Raw genomic sequence first — 18,802 nt, 5'->3', positions numbered from 1 at the left:
CTATTAAAACTTGTTAAGGAAAGAAAAGTTTAAAAGAAGAGGAAAAGGTTTAAAATAAGAAGTGATCTCATGATCAATCTCAAATTCACTAGAAAAAATGTTTTGTTTGGTCCATCTATTTTCCTTTTTCTTACTATACTATCCCTTTAATTTTTATAATTTTAGTTTGGTTCAAATGTTCATTTTCTTAACATTTTAATTCTTAAGGTCGAGAGGAGGGGGGTGGAGTTAATGAATGATTATAACAACAAAACTCATTGTTCTTAATGTTAACAAGTTTCATTCAATGATAAAAATTTGATAATAAAGGATTTTTCATATAAATATAATTAAGGTTTTGTTTAGATTTATTTATGCTATTGATTTTTTTAAGTGATTTTAGGATTGATAAGTGGTTTATAATGGGTTTTATGATTTTAATTGTTTTTAGGTAAAAATAACTTAAAATTAGGTTTTTCAATCCAAAAACTTGAATTCTAATTTAAGATAATTAGAGATGATAAAAATATCTAATAATAGACATCCTGCTTCCATCTTTTAAAAAAAAAAAAAAAAGGGGGAATGAAAAAAAAAAAAAACCTAGGCATGTCTAGGTTTTTTATTAAGGACAGCCGTGTGGATTTAAACCATAAACATTTACTATTTACTTTTCACTATTTCTTATTTTTTTTATCCCTTTCCATTAATTATTTCTATTGAATTAGCTTTTTTAAAAAATATATTTAAATATTTATATTTTTTAGTTGTATGATATTTCAAAAATACTATTTTGATTTGTCTTGAATTTTTCACCTCTTATATTTTCTACTAATTAACTACATTTGTATAATTTTTTTATTAAAGTAAAAATCATTTGTTAAAAACATTTGCATGTGCCTTCTCGCTTTAATATTTAATTATTTTTAACAACTCCTTTTGATTTATCAGTGCATATATTTCTTAATTTATTTTGTAAAGCATAAATACCATCCTTTTGTTTCCTAGATAAAAAAGGTTTGTTAATAATTTAACTTTTAAAATTTATTTCAGTTTGCTTTATATAAAGTTGTCATAATTTTAAATAAATATCTTAATATTAAATTGAAGTTCAATTTTTTGGTGATCTATTTTTTTTATCTAGTAATTAAATAACAAATAGTTTATAAAAAAAGTTATTGAACCTAGTGGAGTCCATGATAAGGGTTATGAGTTTGATGAGTTGACCCGAATCAATCTAATATATCACCATCTCAATGTTTTTTTTTAAATGTCATGTTGAATTTATTTTTTAAAAAGTCAAATTATGTTTTAAGCGGTATTCCAAGTTATTTTTGAAGTTTTCAAATTGATTGAGTTATGTCGGGGTAACACCTTTACGATTTGATTTGAATTCCGAGCTAGACAAGAAAGTCAAATCAAGATATTTTAAAGTTGATTTGTTGGGTCCAGTTTAATAATACTATAAAAAAGTTTCATGTGAACTAAATCTTTTTTTATTTACATTCAAAATATTTTGGTTCGATTCATAGTGTAGCACGCCCCATCTAGTAGCAGCTATGTTATAATTTACTTAAAAAATATTAGATGAGTCTGAAAGATGTTTCGACTTTGTTTTTTTATCAGTGTAATGAGATATAATTAAAATTAATTTTTTTCTAATCGCAAAATAGAAAGTGTTTATTTAATTATTATACCAAAATTTTACATGACTTGTACTAAAAACTTTCATTTAAAATATTCTTATAAAAAATCTATTTTTTCTAGCCAAAATCTTAAAGTTATAACAATGTTAAACATATATTTAAAGCCTATTTGAAATTGAGATTGAACATGTTTTTTGTTAAAATTTATTTTTTTCACTTCAAATTATTTTTTAAATATTTTTAGATCATTTTGATGTGTTGATATTAAAAATAATTTTTTTTTAAAAAAAAATATTATTTTGATGCATTTCCAAGTAAAAAACATTTTAAAAAGTAATATTTACTACACTTTTAAACACCTTATTAGTATGTGTGTGATACTCTAGTAAATAATGCTTTTCAAAAGTAAATTTTTGCTTGCAAATATATTAAATTATTTTTCATTAAAAAATCAAACTATGCTTTTAGTGGTATTTCAAGTTATTTTTGAAATCTTCAAGTTGATTGAGTTATGTCAGAGTAACTCTTTTATGATTTGATTTGAATTTCAAGCTGCATATGAATTTCAAGCTAGATAAGAAGTCAAATAAAAATATTTTAAAATTATTTCATTGCATCAAGTTTAATAATATTGTCAAAAAGTTTCATGTAAACTAAACATTTTTTTTTATTCAAAATATTTTGGTTCGATTCACAATGTAGTACATGCCATTTAGTAGCAACTCCGTTATAATTTACTTAAAAAACCATTTTATGTCGTTAAGAGAAAATAAAACCTTAAAGAACAAGATAAAAAAATAAACAAAATAATTTTTGGGTTAGTGAGTAAAGTAAATAGATGAGTCTGAAGGAGGTTTTGACTTGATTTGTTAATAATGTGATGAGATATGATTAAAATTAATTTTTTTTTAATCACAAATTAAAAAGTGTGTATTTAATCACTATACCAAAATTTTACATGACTTATGCTCAAAACTTTCATTTAAAATATTCTTATGAAAAATTATTTTTTCTAGCTAAAATCTTAAAAGCTATAACAATATCAAACATATATTTAAAGTCTTTTTGAAATGGAGATTGAATATGTTTTTGTTAAAATTTATTTTTTAATATTTTTTGAATAATTTTGATGTTTTGATATTAAAAATAAATTTTAAAATAAAAATATATATTATTTTGATATATTTTTAAGTAAAAAACATTTTAAAAAATAATTTTGACTATAATTTTAAACATCGTATTAGTATGTGTGGGAACTACAGTATATGATATTTTTCAAATGTAATCTTTTTACTTGAAAGTATATTAAAATAATTTTTTAAATTTTCTTTAATTTTTAATATAAGGACATAAATAGACTATAAAAAAAAAATCATCATTTATTGTTTTTTTTCTTCACATAAACACATTTTTTAAAATGCCATGCTGACACATTTTCATTGTCCTCTCTCTCTCTCTCTCTCCGCGTTCATCATTAGGGTTTATTTATAATAATATATATTTCCCTCCCCTTCATTCAACTCACTATAACAGGTAGGTTTTTTCTTAGCTTCAAATTTCATTGGGCTTATCTGCTCTGCTTTTCGTAATTCTCAATTCCAAAAGCAATTTTTGTTTTTTTACTTTGTTTGGATACTGGAACTGTTACAGATTAGTTTCTTTTTGCTTTTTTGCTATGATTTTTGATGTATGCTGAGATAATGTAAGACAGTGAAAGGATTGATAAGTATTTTCAAAGTAATTTTTTTCTTTTTGTGATAATCAAATATAAAAACCATGATTGTATGTGATGGATGAACTATTTATTAAATTGCTTCTATCTAATTGTTTCAGGTATTTCGATAATAATAATAATAGTAATAGTAATAAATGGTGGAGAGTGGCAAACGATCGCGTCCCCAAAGAGATTATGATGGGGACACCAATAATCAGAAGAGGCACAAAGATAATAAAGGTACTGATAATGATGAACTGGTTGTGTATAGAATACTATGCCCTGATGAGGTTATTGGAAGTGTCATTGGTAAAAGTGGAAAAGTCATCAATTCCATAAGGAATGAGTCGAGGGCGAGAGTTAAGGTGGTGGACCCGTTTCCAGGTGCCATGTATAGGGTCATAACAATTTATTGCAATGTCAAGGAGAAGGGAGATGCTGATGTTGACGATGATTTCCATCAGGCTGACCCTTTGTGTCCTGCACAAGATGCTCTTCTTAAAGTTCATGCTGCAATTTCAAATGCTGTTGCAGCTCTTGGGGACTCTGACAAGAGATGCAGAGATAAGAAGGAATGCCAAATTCTTGTCCCAACTAGCCAGTCAGCAAATATTATTGGTAAGGCTGGGGCAACTATAAAGAAATTGAGAAGCAAGACCAGAGCCAACATTAAAATCACTGCCAAAGATGCCTCTGATCCAACTCACTCATGTGCTATGGACTTTGACAACTTTCTTCTGGTTAGTACATGGGACTTTAATTTCCTTCTGATTTATTGTTGAGGCTATTCATGCTGAATTTATCTGTTAAAAATTAATAAAATTCTAATTATTAGGTTCTAATTTTTCTTCTATATTGTTTTTTTTTTTTTTTTTCTCAAAATGTGTGTGTATCTTTTGACAGTTGAAATTGTTTTTCCTTGAGGAAAAGCCCAACAAAAATGCAAACTGTTATTTAAAAGGCTGTTTACTGTAAGGTTCGTTGAGGGCTTAAAAAATCTAGGTGCTCTTTCACTTTCATCATGAAATTCTCATTCTGTTCTGTTTGTGTGAATTGCCATTGATCATGATGGAATCCAAACTCCTGAACAACTTCTGTAGATGATCTCTAGGCTGTGTTCATGCTGCACTAAAGCTTAAGATGGCAGATAGAGGTTTCAAACCTAGATTCTTCAGCTTGAGACTGGTGTCAGTGTCACTAAGGCTAAGGATACAGTTACTTTAGTTAAGTTGAATTTTGGATCCAAATTGCAAGCCAAGTGCCTGTTGATGCTTTTTGTGGGACAACTTCATAAAAAATGTGTATTCTTGTGAGTTTATTATATATGAGTTCTTTTCATATTGTTACATGTATCATTAACATAGCTGGAGAATCATAGTGTTTTTTGAACTGTGCAGCTTCTTTATCTTGAAAATTAAGGATGTTGTCTTCATCTATGAATTAATTCACATGTGATTTTTTGTTTCTTTTCCTTAAGAATGTGTAATCCTTTACCATGCTTCTCTTTAGCAATTTGTAAAGGTTGATGTTTGAGGGGTTCAAGAGTTAAATTTGTCTTATGAACAGATAACTGGTGAATCAGAAGCAGTGAAGAAAGCATTGTTTGCAGTTTCTGCAATCATGTATAAGTTCAGTCCAAAAGAAGAAATTCCCCTTGAGACAACTGTACCAGAAGCCCCTCCAAGCATCATTATATCATCAGATGTCCCTATTTATCAACCGGGTGGATTCTATCCAAATGCAGATCCAATTGTTTCTTCTAGATCTGTTCCACCAATCTTAGGCGCTACACATATACCGGAGTTTCAGGGTTATGGGGATATGAGGAGTTCTTGGCCCATTTATTCATCCACAGTCCCTGTAGTTCCCAGTTTTGGCAACACCTCCAGATCTGAGTTAATTGTACGACTATTATGCCCATTTGACAAGATTGGGCGTGTCATTGGCAAGGGAGGGAGTACCATTAAAAGCATAAGGCAGGTTAGCGGTGCTCGTATTGAGGTTGATGACACTAAGGCTGATCGAGATGAGTGTATTATTACAGTCATTGCAACTGAGGTATGGTTTACCTTTGTTTATGATTTGTTTCTTTTGAATTGATGCAAGAGCCCTGCATGTTTCTGCATTGATTTGTATAGAGATGTTGTTAAAGAGGGCATCAAATGTACAATTCTTCTAGAGCTTTAGAGAGTTGAATTGTCTTTGAAGATTACTTAAATGGGAATGCCAACCTGCACTTTTTTAATGAACAACAACATATGTCATATTGCAGTCTCTAGAGTTCAGCGTGGATATTGATTTTTGTCCATTGTCACTAAGCTAAACAAATAAAACAAGTAATTTATGATTTCCATCACAATTTTGGATTCGTTTTTATTCTGTGAAAAGTGGCTGAAGTTCGCAAAACTTGTTCAATTTTATCTATATGGCAAATGCTGTGTGGGCTTTGGATATGGCTTATCAATATGCTTATATATCTCATGATATATGTTGGGTTTAATTTATCCATATTTACCATTTGGCAGTCTCCCGATGATTTGAAATCCATGGCAGTTGAAGCTATTTTATTGCTTCAAGGAAAGATTAATGATGAAGACAATGACATTGTTGGCATTCGATTCCTTGTTCCATCTAAAGTTATTGGGTGTATCATAGGAAAAAGCGGTGCAATTGTAAATGAAATTCGAAAGAGAACTAATGCTGATGTCTGCATCTCAAAAGCGGATAAACTTAAATGTGCTGATAGTAATGATGAACTTGTTGAGGTCTGATTTCTGAACTTAACCTTGTTTCTTGCCTATCCTTTTCAATTGGAAATACTTTTTGGGGTTGACCTTGTTCCTTGATAGGTGGCTGGAGAAGTTGGCAGTGTGAGAGATGCACTTGTCCAGATTGTTCTAAGGCTCAGAGATGATGTATTGAAAGAAAAGGATGGTGGTCTGAATTCTTCTGTTGGTACTGATTCTGTCTACCCTGTTCATGCTGGTATTTCTATACCATCTATCCTGCCTTCTGTTCCTCCAATGGGTTATGATCAGAGGGCTGAAAGTGGCAGTGGTTTGGGCCTGCTTTCATCAAGCAGCCTTTATGGATATGGATCCTTACCGGTACGTAGCTGGTGGTGAAATTTCTATTCAACTTCTTTGGTCATGATAGTTGTTATTTAGTATTCTTTTCAAAATTAGCATGAAGTTTTTTGGTACATTGATTTTGGAGTTTGGACCATGCAGTTGATGGAGGGCCATTACTGTGAGTTAGGAGAATGATAAATTGATCATTTCAAATGCTCCTTCACTTTTATTTTTTTGATCTACATTAAATGTTCCATCTCTTTGGTAAAATCAATTTAAGATAAAATAATTATTTGTATAAGATAACTGGAGAATAGGTCATTGATGATGTTAAGAAAATGGACTATTGCAGTTTTGCTTTTGATTCGTTAGTTTTAGTTTCTTAGAGCTCTGTTATTATTTAGGATATATTGATTTTTCCTTGGAATTTATTATTTTTATGGCATTTTAGTATTTTAATTTAGTAGGAACTTTGATTCCTTCTCTAACTTATTATTCTGTAAGGTTTTGGTGTGACTATGCAAGCACAAATATTTTGTATTTTGGAGAAGCCATTTATGGTAATAAATCGTGAATTTCAGTTTCAACTTTTAGAGGTGGATTTCCTCTAGTGTTCTGAGGTTGATGCCTCATGGTTTGATACTTGTTTATCTTGCTTCGATGCCAATTGGTTTAAGACAATAGGAAGATAGAATATAAACAAGAGGAATCCAACTCTAAAAGTTGAAACTGAATTTCTAATTTTTTTTTATCATAAAATACTCCAAAATGTATAATAATTGTGCTCATATAGCAACAACAAAATGCTAAAGTGTCCTAAACTAATGAAGAAAAAAAATCTTTATTAAAATAAAATACAAAAGTCGTCCTAATAATAGTAAATTCCTAAATCCCAGGAAAAAAAGAAAATCCTGTAACGAATAAAATTATAAATAAAACTTAAATAGTTCATTTTCTTGACTGCATCAATCATCCTCTAGCAGGAAAATAACAGCGAAGAGATTCTTAATGTAAAAGATTGCTTCAGTCTTGCTGATATCTGCTGCAAAACACTTGCTTCAGTCTTGCTGATATCTGCTGCAAAACACCCCCTCTTTCCCTGCCCCTGAATATGGAAAAGACACTACAATATTTGAACTCTTTGTTGGATGGAAAGGCATATACTTGAAAACCCTAGGATTTCTCTTTATCTGGATACAAAAAAAACAGAAGAAACAGCATAGAATCGCCAGATCTCACTGTCCTTCCATCCACTGAACCTCACACAAGAAATCATAAAACAAACCTGATACTCTGAATTGCACACAACCCATGACTCATTTCAAAAAGCAAAGAACACTACCAAAAGTCTGACACTATTAAAAAAATGTGGTAAGAGATTACTCCCTAAGGGAGCAGTTACCGAGACAAGATTAAACAGGACTGCACAGGATAAGAGGGATAAGGTTGTAGCATGGGGGAAGGTGGGAAAAAAAGCTGGTTTAAAATGATTAAAAACTTGTTCCTTGTGCTGAACACCAGTACACCTGGGGTTCCACTTCCAGCCTGTGCATCAAATGCTACATAAATCTTTCTCCATCAGAAGCATTTAGGAGTGTGGCCTTATGAGGCTTTGTTAAAACTACGCCAATGATATTCATTTACTGGAGATTGCTGCACTTTTTAATGGTGTTTTCTTTTCTTTTCTTGCTTCATATGGCGTTCATATTTCCCTGTTTTTTTTCCTTATTAGATGGGAGAAAATAGCTATGGTTCTCTGGCCTCATATTCTTTGTCTAAGCTGTATGAAGGGTTAGTACATTGTGCTCTTCAAAGCTCTGAATTTTGTTTTCTTTGACTTCTATACTGTTCATGCAAGCTGATTTCCTGCACTTATGCAGATTGCCTCCACCCTCAACTCTTGAAATGCTGGTGCCTGCTAATGCAGTTGGTAAAGTGATTGGTAAAGGAGGAGCAAATATAGCCAACATCCGAAAGGTCTGTTCATCCCTTTTGTCTTTTCTTCCTGGATCTTTCCTAGGGAATTTTAGTGAATTACTCTTGTATTTTATGAGAAGGGTGCAATAACTATTTGTAGTGATGGTACATTTCTGTGGCTTGTTATAAATTAATAAATAACATGATTGTGTGGTAGATTCATGCCATGGATTTGTTTTTTAATTATGACCTTTTAGTCTAGTGGAAAATGTGGATATCTGCAACCAACAACGAGTATATCTTACTAAGGTTTGTTAAGTAAAAATCTATTGAACTATTCCACTCACATAAGAAAGGAAGTTAGCTATCCAGCATTCATGACAGTGAATTATGGGGTGCGGTGTTTGGATTGTGAATACAGTTTGCCAATTCGCCAGATGCTTGTTGCCTATCAGTAATAGCTTTGCTTGGCTTATTAAAAATTAATAAATAGCGTGAGTGTGTGGTAGATTCATGCTAGGTATTTGTTTCTTTAATTATGGCCTTATAGTTTGGTGGCAAATGTGGATATCTGCAGTCATGAAGAAGTACATCTTACTGAGGCTGGTTATGTAAAAATCTATTGAAATATTCCACTCGCATAAGAAAGGAAAGAAGTTAGCAATCCAGCATTCATGACTGAATTATTGGATATGGTGTTTGGATTGTGAAAACAGTTTGCCAACTTGCCAGATACTTGTTGGCAGTATCACTAATGCCTTTGCTTGGTTTGGTCCATCATGTAAGGCTATTAACTGTCCACCACCATACCTTGCTTCCTCCGTATCATGTGTTTATTTGTTTTCAAGTTGCCACACAGTAGCTTCAGGGCACGACAGATTAATTAGTATGTGGTAATGAGTCACTGTTTGGATTGTTAAAGTTTCTTCTTGAGAAAAGCGGGGATGCAGTACCTGGTCATAATACATTTAACAGACCAAAAATTTTCAAGTCAGCTAGAGGTTGTGCAATGATATTTTGTTATTATGCTTGTCATAGTACAAGCATTTGATCTTCATATTACTTCTATTTAATTTTAAAAAATAACAAACATGGGATACAAAAGTTGTGAATATTGGCTTAATATATGCATCTTTTCTAAAATTTTCATTTGTTTGTGCATTGATAATGTTCAGAAAATATTTTGAAATCTGCTTTTATCAATGTTTTTTTCCCCTATCATTGCTCTCAATCTGCTTTGATTGGATGGAGTTCTCATGGGTATCAGTTTTTTTTTCCTTTTTTATGTTTTACGACATTTCAGATATCAGGAGCAATGATAGAAATCTCTGATGCCAAGTCGGCAAGGGGTGATCGTATTGCTTATATATCTGGCAAACCGGAGCAAAAACAGGCTGCTGAAAACTTGATCCAGGCATTTATTATGGCCACTTAAGCCTTGACAATATTTCCAGATATTTGAAGGTGAAAAGTAAAAATCTTGGAATTCTCTTCCCATCTTCCCCAAATGTTTCCTTAGCCTCATCAGGTTTCATCTTTAGTTGACTTTGTTTTCTAGGTTTCGATAGCTGGAATCTTCCTGTTTCTTATAAACATGCCTATGAAGATCAAACAGGAAGATATGCAAGTGGTTTAATATCCCTGGTGATAGGTTCCTGTCGATGTTTGCATGATTGATTCTTCCATCTGCAGATCTTAGAACATTGTAGGTTCTTTCCTTTCGTTTTGTTTTACCAGGTCCTATCATTAAGCTGTGGGAAGTCCCTCTTATTTCCAGCAGTTTTTACTCTGATTTCCTGATCACCCCAGGAATTACTTTCAGTAAACCATATTGCCAAACTCATAATGTATGTGTGTTGTTTTCTGGCCATGCAATCTCATTCTCTACTTCTTTTAGGAGGGATCTTTTCTACTGATGATGCAAGTTGTTGCATTTGTGATGAATCTCTACTCGATTTCCTCTGTTTTGAATTGATAGTATGGCATCATAATAGGCATTCACTCTTGCTTATGGAGCCCAGTCTTTCTTCATCCTCTTTTCTTCATTTCAGAATCTCATGTCCTCTTTCTGTCTATGAAGAGCTCATTGAGATTAAATTGTCAATTTGCTGCTTACCGTTTAGTTTCTGGGCTTTATTCCCGTTTTAACTTGTATTTCTAGCAATTTAATATATCAAAATCTTTCAGGGTTCGTTTTAAAAAATCCCTGTAAAATTTACTCCAAATATCATTTTTCCAGCTTTTAGGTTTCCTTGGGTACAAATCACATGAATGTACTTTCTTAACTGATGTGTTTGAACAGTGAGGGTCCATATTCACCAATCAGCTATTTATTCTGGAACAACTTGGTTTGTGCTTTCTTCAGCAGCAAACTTTTCTGTATCTTGTATTGAGATAGTTTCTTGGGTTATAGGCAGTCAGTGATTTCTTTCTATGGTGATTCTTCTGACTGGGGATGTGGGTTGGTCCATTATTTTGCTTGTGTATGACACAATATGCAAGCTTCACTAAGATGGTGATGTTTGTTTCACCATAGAAATAGCTCCCATGTCCTAAAACATCCTCTAGTCGCTATACCAACTCTACTAAGATTGTTGGAACTTGGAAGTAGTGTGCTGCTACTGGTGTCCACAGATTTCCACTGCAAACATGAGCCATATTTATTGCAACTGTTTGCGCAATCTTAAAATATAAAAATGCTCTTGGTTAATCTGACCAATCCAACCTTCTCCTTCTCCTTTTTTCTCTATATTTTCAGTTATGTCAGAAAGTTCACAATCAGCTGCTCTTATTCTAGTTCTTTGAATTGAAAGTATCCTAGGTTAGGCTCAATTGTCAGAGTGGTAGACTTTCCATCTTGGGTTCGATACATCGTTTTTTTTTTTTTTTAAGAATGAGGGGTCTTGAACCTGGGCACTCTAATTGCAGGCTTCAGGCTTGAGTTCCTCATCACTTGACTTCATAAAGCAGCACTTCCCCTTTCGTAGTTTAATCCAAAATCATGGTTTCTCTTGCACATTGTTATGAATATAAACATGCTATCCTCTTTAATCTGAATAATCCACTCTTTGTCCGATCCTTTTTCTTCCCATATAATTGGTCGGCTGTTGCCGTGGACTACTGATGATCAAGTGATCTCACTCTAGTTCTTTTACATTGAAAATCTCTAGGGGGAGTACAATTTTCCATGTCTATATTGCCCTTCTAGGTTTTTGTACTTGTCAAAGACTTGTTGAAGTTGAACGAATAATTCAAAAGCACTGTTTCTATTTTACTTGACAGTGTTTTTATGGTTGATAGCGGTGGCCTTCTCTCTCTTGAAAGTCCATGTCGATAGTCATTTTCAAATCTCTTTGGCTTGCCCTGTTCTGTTTTTCATGCTTTGAAATTGGTAGCCTTAAAGACGGTCTTGGGTGATCAATCTGGTGAGTGTGTGGTAGATACCACTATTATGGATATGCATATGTGGTAGCAGAGTAAGGCAGATTTGGATATGGTTTTAGTTTGTACATTCATATAGTTGTCCTGAAGACAAACATTTAGACAATTTTGTATATATTTTAGTGGACTGATAATTTGTTGCACACTATTGTATGAAAACTATGGTAGCAGTTGCTATCTTAAAGAACCAGCCTTGTCTGTGTTTGTAAGACAAGAGGAAGTGTCTTATATAGTATAGTGGAATTTATAATGGTAGCTCTATAACTTCAACAAAAAGATGATTAGGCCTTTTCTTGGTTGACCCTATAGTAGAAATTGAAGCTGGATAAAAGAATGCGAATCATGTGATGTTCATACTCGTAGTTTCTTGCTGGCCATATCAGTTGCAGCTTTCTAATATTCAACCATGGTGGCTTAGATCTGTTGGCCCTTTTTGTGCATTGTTTTGTATGTTTAATAATTTTGCTAATGCTGATTATGCCGGCATGGCTGCTTCTTTTGTGAGTCATTTTGAGAGATTAACAGGAGGCTGCTGCCATTCTACTAATCTGAACTTGATTTAATCTCAGTGATACGTTCAGTTATTTTGGAGAAATTAAGCAGTTTTTGTTATTTAGATTTGTGCTCGTTTGATTGGTTGTTGAGTTGTTGAAAGGTTTTGATTGGCTGACAAGAAAGAAACTCTAATTCTTTCACATTTTAAGAGGGTCGTATGCTGTTATTTTGCCATTTACTTTGTCTTTAGCCCTCTCCTTTTTCTTTATATGATAATCAGGTCTCAAGCATGTCAATCACATGCTGAAGAAGAAAATAATCTCAAGAGAATAATTTTGCTTATAAGAGATACCGAAGTGCGTACCAGAGATAGAGGGGAAAAAAAAAAAAAAAGAGCACTGCAACGGGGGATAACTTAGATCATGATATGCAGCGGGGATTAAATTTTAAACATGAAAAAAATTCCTGTCATTTTTTTTTTTGTCAATTTCTTAATTATTTCTGTTTTATTTTTGTCTTTAATATTGGATTGATCGAGGGTTGGACTTTATAATTTTTCTTGATTTGCTTTCTAAAAAGTTATTTTAGTGTTCTAACCTAGGTTTGACTGGTTAATCTTGGTTGATTCAAGTTATTTTTTTATACTTTTTTTTATTTGATTTTGTTTTTCAATTTAATCTTCAAAATTGAGTTGATTTGAAATTGTAATTTATAATTTTTTTTTCTATTTGATTTCTATGAGGTTATCAGAATCTTATGACTAGAGTCGGTGATTAGATCGATTGACTCAAGTGTTTTTTTTTTTTTGTTATTTTTATAAATGATTTTTTTTTAAAAATTTTATCATTCGATATTAGGTTGATTAAAATTAGATTTCATAGTTTTTTTTACTTTGTATTCTATAAAGTTATCATAGTCTCATGACCCAGGTTACGAATTTGGTCAATTGACTCAAATGGTATTTTGTGTCCTTTTTTTGATTGATTTTCTTAACTTAACCCTTTAACATTGATTTGATTAAGAATTAAGTTTCATAATTTATTTTGATTTATTTTTTGTAAGGTTATCCCGGTTTTATGACTCATGTTTAACAAGTTAACTTGAGTTGACTTGATTCATTTTCTTTGTAAGATTTTGTTTTCAATCGCATCATTTAATATTGGATTAATTGAGAATTGCGTTTATTAATTTTTCTATTTGCTTTCTCTAAGGTTATTGAGGTCTTATGACATGAGTAGCGAATTTGCCAGGTCAACTAGAGCTGATCTGGATTAATTTAACATCCAACCTTCTTTTCCTAAATGGTACATAAAAATGTTAAATATGAATATCATAAAGAAGTTGTGGCTTATTCCATTGATCATTGTTGAGGGTTCAAGAAATATATCAACAATTTGATTCAACAGGAATAGTTATCTTTTGAAGAGAAAAATTATTAAAACTACATAATCACCAACAACAAAAAATTTAGGAGCGGTTGAAGAAGACAATCAATGTATGATGCTAAGTAGATCATGCAGCTGATGAGTGAAAATATATCATACAGTTGATGGTTGGTTTGTTCCAAAATCTTATTTCAACATGTTAGTGAAAAAAGATGCATGAAGGATCTGGTTTTGTACACCAATTTAAGTTTTTAGACACTCAAATAATTTCCCAGAAGGTCCAAAGCAAATTCATTCAACATACATACATACATACATGCATGCATACAAGTATTTAACTTTTATTTTTCCTAACTCCAGATAAATTTTAAGTATACCAGTACAAAGTGTTTGGTAATTGATTATTATATTATTCTTACAAATATCTAAAGCAGAAAAATACTGTTTGGTAATTGATTATTATATTATTCTTACACATATCTAAAGCAGAAAAATAATGTTTGGTTAAATCTTATTATAGTGTTTTTGAGATATTAAATGGTTGACCAGGACAACAGCATATTAATAATATCTTAACATAATATATTCTATTTATATTCAATAATTTATAATTTTTTAATCTTTCATGTTACCCATGTGCATGGATGCATGTGTTTGCTATTCAAGAAATTATTAAGTGCAAGAAAATTTAAAAGTTAAATAAGTTTTAAAAAAAATAATAATACACACACACTCACATCATTTCAATAAAAGAAATTCAATATATAATCAGTAAACAGAAAAAAAATAAAATTCAATATTAAGTTTAGATGGCATACCTTAAAAGTTCACTCAAAACTTAGTTTTGAACTTTTTTTTTTTTTTTTAAAAAAAGATTTAAATTAACTTTGAATTTTAATATGTAGTACAATTATTCTAAAAGAAAGAAATTGTCTGGTATGGATGGCATCCCCTTCTTTAACCAATCCTAACAAACAAAGAAAAAGGGAGAGCAATTAAATTTGCTACTCATTGCATTGCATCAATACATGCCCCTCCATGGAGGTCGTATTGCCCCCCTTTGCCTCTACTAAACATCTACGGCTAATGTGATTGAAACCGTGTTTTGCATCTTTTATAATTTTTAAAATGTCTAGTTAATCAATACACATCAATTCACATGAATTTCACTGAAAATATTTTTGAAACCTTGGTTATGAAAAAGCTACAACTTGTAGTTTTTCTTAAACCTACTTTTTAAAATAATAACCGCACATATCAAATATATACCGACTAGAATAGAAAATGCATTACTTAAAAACACGAGTACAGAACAGAAAATCCTCAAGACTAGTCATCTAAACAATTGAATACAAATGAAGTGGGACTAGCATCAAGCCAAACCCAAAACATTTCAATTTTATGTCATTGAAGTTTCAGAATTGGATATCATGGAGTAAATCCATCCCAATGATCACAAAGACCATACAAGAGTCAGAAAGATCTCAACAATGTGTGCTTTTGGTTGCTAGGATTGTTTACTCTTCCATTGCATCACCTCCTTCAGTCACTTCCACTTTCTCCTTTAAGGGAGTAATCTTTGTCATGAGAATCTCTATAACCAGACAAATAGCAAAATTAACCCACAAATTGTCAATGTTGAAAAAATCAACATTATCATGCTAGAGCAGACAAACAAACAGGAGTAATCACAGGACTCAACTACACTTCTTGCTGAAACGGCAACATTGACAAGTCTAAAACACTATTCTACGGATTAGATAGTTGATATTTTATTTACTTCGGTAGCAGCCACACAACTTTGATGCACTGTACTGAAGGCACAACAAACCACTAATACGTAGAAACATGCTAAACTATGGTACTTTACTTCAATTCTTTTGGAAAGCAAGAAATAGCAACAACATTGAGCAAGTCTCGTGTAATAGGATTCTTCCCTCCCTCCAAGCATTGGGGATCAATAACATTTCATTAAAAATACAGAACAAGAAATGGTGTGTGAGTCCTTGCACGCCAGTTTCATGAAAGAGAAGCATCCAAAGGAAGCAAGAGAACACAAAAATGTAAAGGATGCAGTCAAAACCTAAAAATTAAGGTATTCATAATTGATAAACTCCAGAAAAGAACACAAACCGTGCCTAGATAAGAATGTGAGACAATGAAAATGAGTTATGGCTCTTGAATTTAACTTTTCTGAGAGTAGAAAAGATTGAGTGACAATGGAAATGAGTTATGGTAATTGAGTTTTAACTTTCCAGAGAGAATGGTAAAGACCAGCTATTACTCTATAAGCACAGGTTTTATTATAAGCATGATGAGGTAGTATTATAAAAGATGCACGATACTAACCAGTCTTCTTTGCAAAAGAATACCCTCGTTCACTGACATAGGTACGGGGATTCGGTAACATGTGGTTCCTTAGGTATTCCTTGTGTCCCTGGCCAGCATAAATTTCAATGGAGAACTTCCATCACTATGAGCTCAAGACATCTTTTGACAAGTAGAGGAGGGGGCTGGTTCAAATAACATACCTTCGTTATAACACAAACATCAACATTGCTTCCACTTCCCAAGTCATTGAATATGCCAGAGCATATAGCTTCACTCACAATCTTAATTCCTTCATCTCTCTGCAAGGATAATAACTTTTAGGACTCAATGGGAAGCAAGAATGTAACAGAACATAGGGGATGGATTACTCCTCGTTTTTTATCCTCTCTACGTTTCATTTATATCCTCTCTACAGTATGTTTAATCTTAAACAAACGCATGCTATCAATCACAAACATATTATGCAGCAGAACTCATACATCAAACTATAGCATTTATGGATGGTTACAATGAGTATAACTGTATTAAAATTTTTATTTTTTCACGCCTCTGAACCCTCTATGGAAAATCTTACACTAAGGCCTTCTTTGTACTTTGATTCAAAAACAGCCATTGCAGCGAGAGAACCAGAACCCATTGTAGCAAATGGCAAAGTGTCAGTTGACCCATGGGGATATATCTGCAAAATAAGCCATTTTATTGGCAAGATATCAAAGAATTGTACAAGCCAAAAAAATAATTCCCATACAAATGCCTCTTAAGTAGAAAAAACTCACAGTGTGTAAATGAGGCCCAGTGCAGTCAACCCCACCAAGCACCAAAGCAGCTGAGACATGACCTTGGTAGCTAGACAAAACATCAAGCAGTCAGCAATATACACTCACTATAAAGAGATACATAGAAAATCACACATGTTAGAAACAAGAAAAACTCAACTTGAAAAGATGCTTCTTAAGAAGAGTGAGTGCTGTAACAACCCTCGATTCTCGCCCAGTATGGTAACGATGTAATTGCAGCTGTGAGCTGACCATGTCTAAGCGAATGCAAACACCATAGCTTTGCATTAGCTTTAGTAATGTTAAAAAAGGAGAAAATGTGTAACTGATAATGCATCCAGCATTCAAATACAAAGTTCTACAAAGAGCCAGCACTACACTACACCTAAAAATGATCCTAAAAGTACCTGTTACTGCTTCTGTATCAGCAGCAGTTCCTGCTCCGCAGCAATATATGTTTGGTGCCATGTAGTGAATTTTTTCACAATTCTTATCACAAACTATGGGTCCCTCTGTTGCTCTTGTATCTGCCCCAAGAATGACACCATCCTAGGTAGAAATTGTGAGAGCAAAAAAATAAAAAGATTATATGCATAAATCAAGTTTACGAGAATAGATATTGTGCAAGAAATTTGAATGTATATATACTGCTAAGGTTTCAACATCCACACAAAGATGTCAAGTCTTTCCCAAAACATGGATTACCCAACTCAGGAGTCCCCAAATCCAAGTAACAGTGACAGGGTCAACAGACTTCATAACTATCCTTCATACTTCTATTTCTGTTTCATTATACTAGAACTCCTTTTTGAAAGGATTGCAAAGTAGCATACTATAAAAGGTTTTTGAACAAGTTAAGAAGTAGCCGCTGCTGGCAACGCGAACATTGATAAACCAGAGAGGGCTTATTTGAAAATCCGTGAAAGATCCACTAATGTACATGTATTCTATACAAGAAGATTCCAGGGATATCTTCTTTTATACTCTAATAAAAGCCAAGAATTTATTGGAGGAAAAAAAAAAAAAAACACACCGCCACTACAACGAAGTAAAAAATCAAATAATCAATCGGCCTCCACAATTAGATAAAATTATTTGCCGAAAACAATTAACAACGATATCGATAGTCTCAATTAGTGAAACTAAACACAATATCACCACCCCTAAAACAATTACTTTAAAACAAAACACGGGTCCATTCCAAATTAACTCGAGAAAAATTCCTAAACTTTATAACTCAATCAATCAATTTGACTGAAAAAATAAGAGAGAGAGGCGATAACCCAGAAAGAATAATCTATACACAAACAAAAAAAAAAAGAGAACAATTGGGCGGTACCTGAAAAACTAAACCCACAATGGTAGTTCCAGTTTTTCTAAATGGAGGAAGCTTAAGACCCTTCTGCGATAACATAGCATTTCGTTTGCAAAGATCGAAACTGAATCCACCTTTCGCAGGTAAATCCATGCAAGAATTGTCCGACATTGTTTCAAGCTTGATTGATTGGAGATTCTAACTGTCTGGTTCAGTTGGGTTTGGTTTTTTTATACCGTCTCATATGACCTAGGCTTCAAGAAAGAGCTTCTTTGCTCAACCGGGCCGGGTCGGGTCGGCAAGATGTTAAAGAGAGTAAATTGTAAAATATAAATTAGTTTTCGAACTGAATACTCATTTTTGTTTCTCAAACTAATTAATTAATCCTTTTAGTAAATTTTATATTATTTTTTTTTTTAAGTAATAGGGAAATGGGAGAAAAAAAAAAACAGAAGCAAATAAGATGGAGCGATTGAAAATAATTTTTTTAAATAAATAAATTTTCTAAATTAAGTATGGTTCAGAACAATAAATAATTAGTTTTTTTATGATTTTTTTATTAATATTATTATTAAACTTCAAAACAATAAATCCCTGTTGAGTTTGCAAGCCTCAACATTGATTTAGCTTCAATATTACCTCCCTAGCATTTAAAAAAAAAAAAAAAAAAAAAAAAAAAAAAAACATCTCTGAGGTATTTCTCACAGTTGACTGTGGATTTGTACATTGAATTGA

The 18,802-nt window shown here is 32.3% G+C and overlaps 2 protein-coding genes across 4 annotated transcripts; one reads left to right on the top strand and one right to left on the bottom strand.

The window, feature by feature from the left end:
- The first annotated feature begins 3,020 nt into the window (after positions 1–3,020).
- On the top strand, positions 3,021–12,015 carry LOC118030246 (KH domain-containing protein At4g18375). 3 transcript variants are annotated; one of them, XM_073408704.1, is made up of 9 exons: positions 3,021–3,155; positions 3,456–4,076; positions 4,903–5,394; positions 5,862–6,101; positions 6,186–6,443; positions 8,140–8,198; positions 8,288–8,384; positions 9,628–9,788; positions 9,883–12,015. In XM_073408704.1, exons 2-8 carry the CDS (start codon positions 3,492–3,494, stop codon positions 9,757–9,759), a joined length of 1,863 nt encoding a protein of 620 aa, XP_073264805.1. In that variant the 5' UTR covers positions 3,021–3,155; positions 3,456–3,491; the 3' UTR covers positions 9,760–9,788; positions 9,883–12,015. The 3 variants fall into 3 exon arrangements, with proteins under 3 accessions (XP_073264805.1, XP_034890175.1, XP_073264804.1); XM_035034284.2 differs by having other exon boundaries at positions 9,628–12,015; XM_073408703.1 differs by lacking the exon at positions 3,021–3,155 and having other exon boundaries at positions 3,166–4,076; positions 9,628–12,015.
- A 2,894-nt stretch (positions 12,016–14,909) lies between these two features.
- Positions 14,910–18,366, bottom strand: LOC118030364 (proteasome subunit beta type-7-A). The gene is made up of 8 exons (XM_035034440.2): positions 18,092–18,366; positions 17,160–17,301; positions 16,913–17,009; positions 16,753–16,822; positions 16,551–16,655; positions 16,177–16,275; positions 15,995–16,082; positions 14,910–15,239 (listed from the first exon to the last, which is right to left on the bottom strand). The coding sequence occupies exons 1-8, from the start codon at positions 18,236–18,238 to the stop codon at positions 15,163–15,165; spliced, it is 825 nt and encodes a 274-aa protein (XP_034890331.1). The 5' UTR covers positions 18,239–18,366; the 3' UTR covers positions 14,910–15,162.
- Between the last annotated feature and the right edge of the window lie 436 nt (positions 18,367–18,802).

The sequence above is a fragment of the Populus alba genome, chromosome 4 (assembly GCF_005239225.2).
Source record: "Populus alba chromosome 4, ASM523922v2, whole genome shotgun sequence".
NCBI classification, from domain to species: domain Eukaryota; kingdom Viridiplantae; phylum Streptophyta; class Magnoliopsida; order Malpighiales; family Salicaceae; genus Populus; species Populus alba.
The sequence above is the reverse complement of the archived record's forward strand: the minus strand, read 5'-3'. Positions and strand labels throughout refer to the sequence as shown.

What these genes read in the sequence shown, in the direction of transcription:
- LOC118030246 (XM_073408704.1), top strand. Translation starts at nt 3,492, where the DNA reads ATGGTGGAGAGTGGCAAACGATCGCGTCCCCAAAGAGATTATGATGGG. An exon ending in TTACAGTCATTGCAACTGAG is followed by an intron (nt 5,395 to 5,861) that starts GTATGGTTTACC and finishes ACCATTTGGCAG; the next exon opens with TCTCCCGATGATTTGAAATC. An exon ending in TTGTCTAAGCTGTATGAAGG is followed by an intron (nt 8,199 to 8,287) that starts GTTAGTACATTG and finishes GCACTTATGCAG; the next exon opens with ATTGCCTCCACCCTCAACTC.
- LOC118030364 (XM_035034440.2), bottom strand. Translation starts at nt 18,238, where the DNA reads ATGTCGGACAATTCTTGCATGGATTTACCTGCGAAAGGTGGATTCAGT. An exon ending in CTGGGCCTCATTTACACACT is followed by an intron (nt 16,656 to 16,752) that starts GTGAGTTTTTTC and finishes CTTATTTTGCAG; the next exon opens with ATATATCCCCATGGGTCAAC. An exon ending in TTCTTTTGCAAAGAAGACTG is followed by an intron (nt 15,240 to 15,994) that starts GTTAGTATCGTG and finishes GTCTGGTTATAG; the next exon opens with AGATTCTCATGACAAAGATT.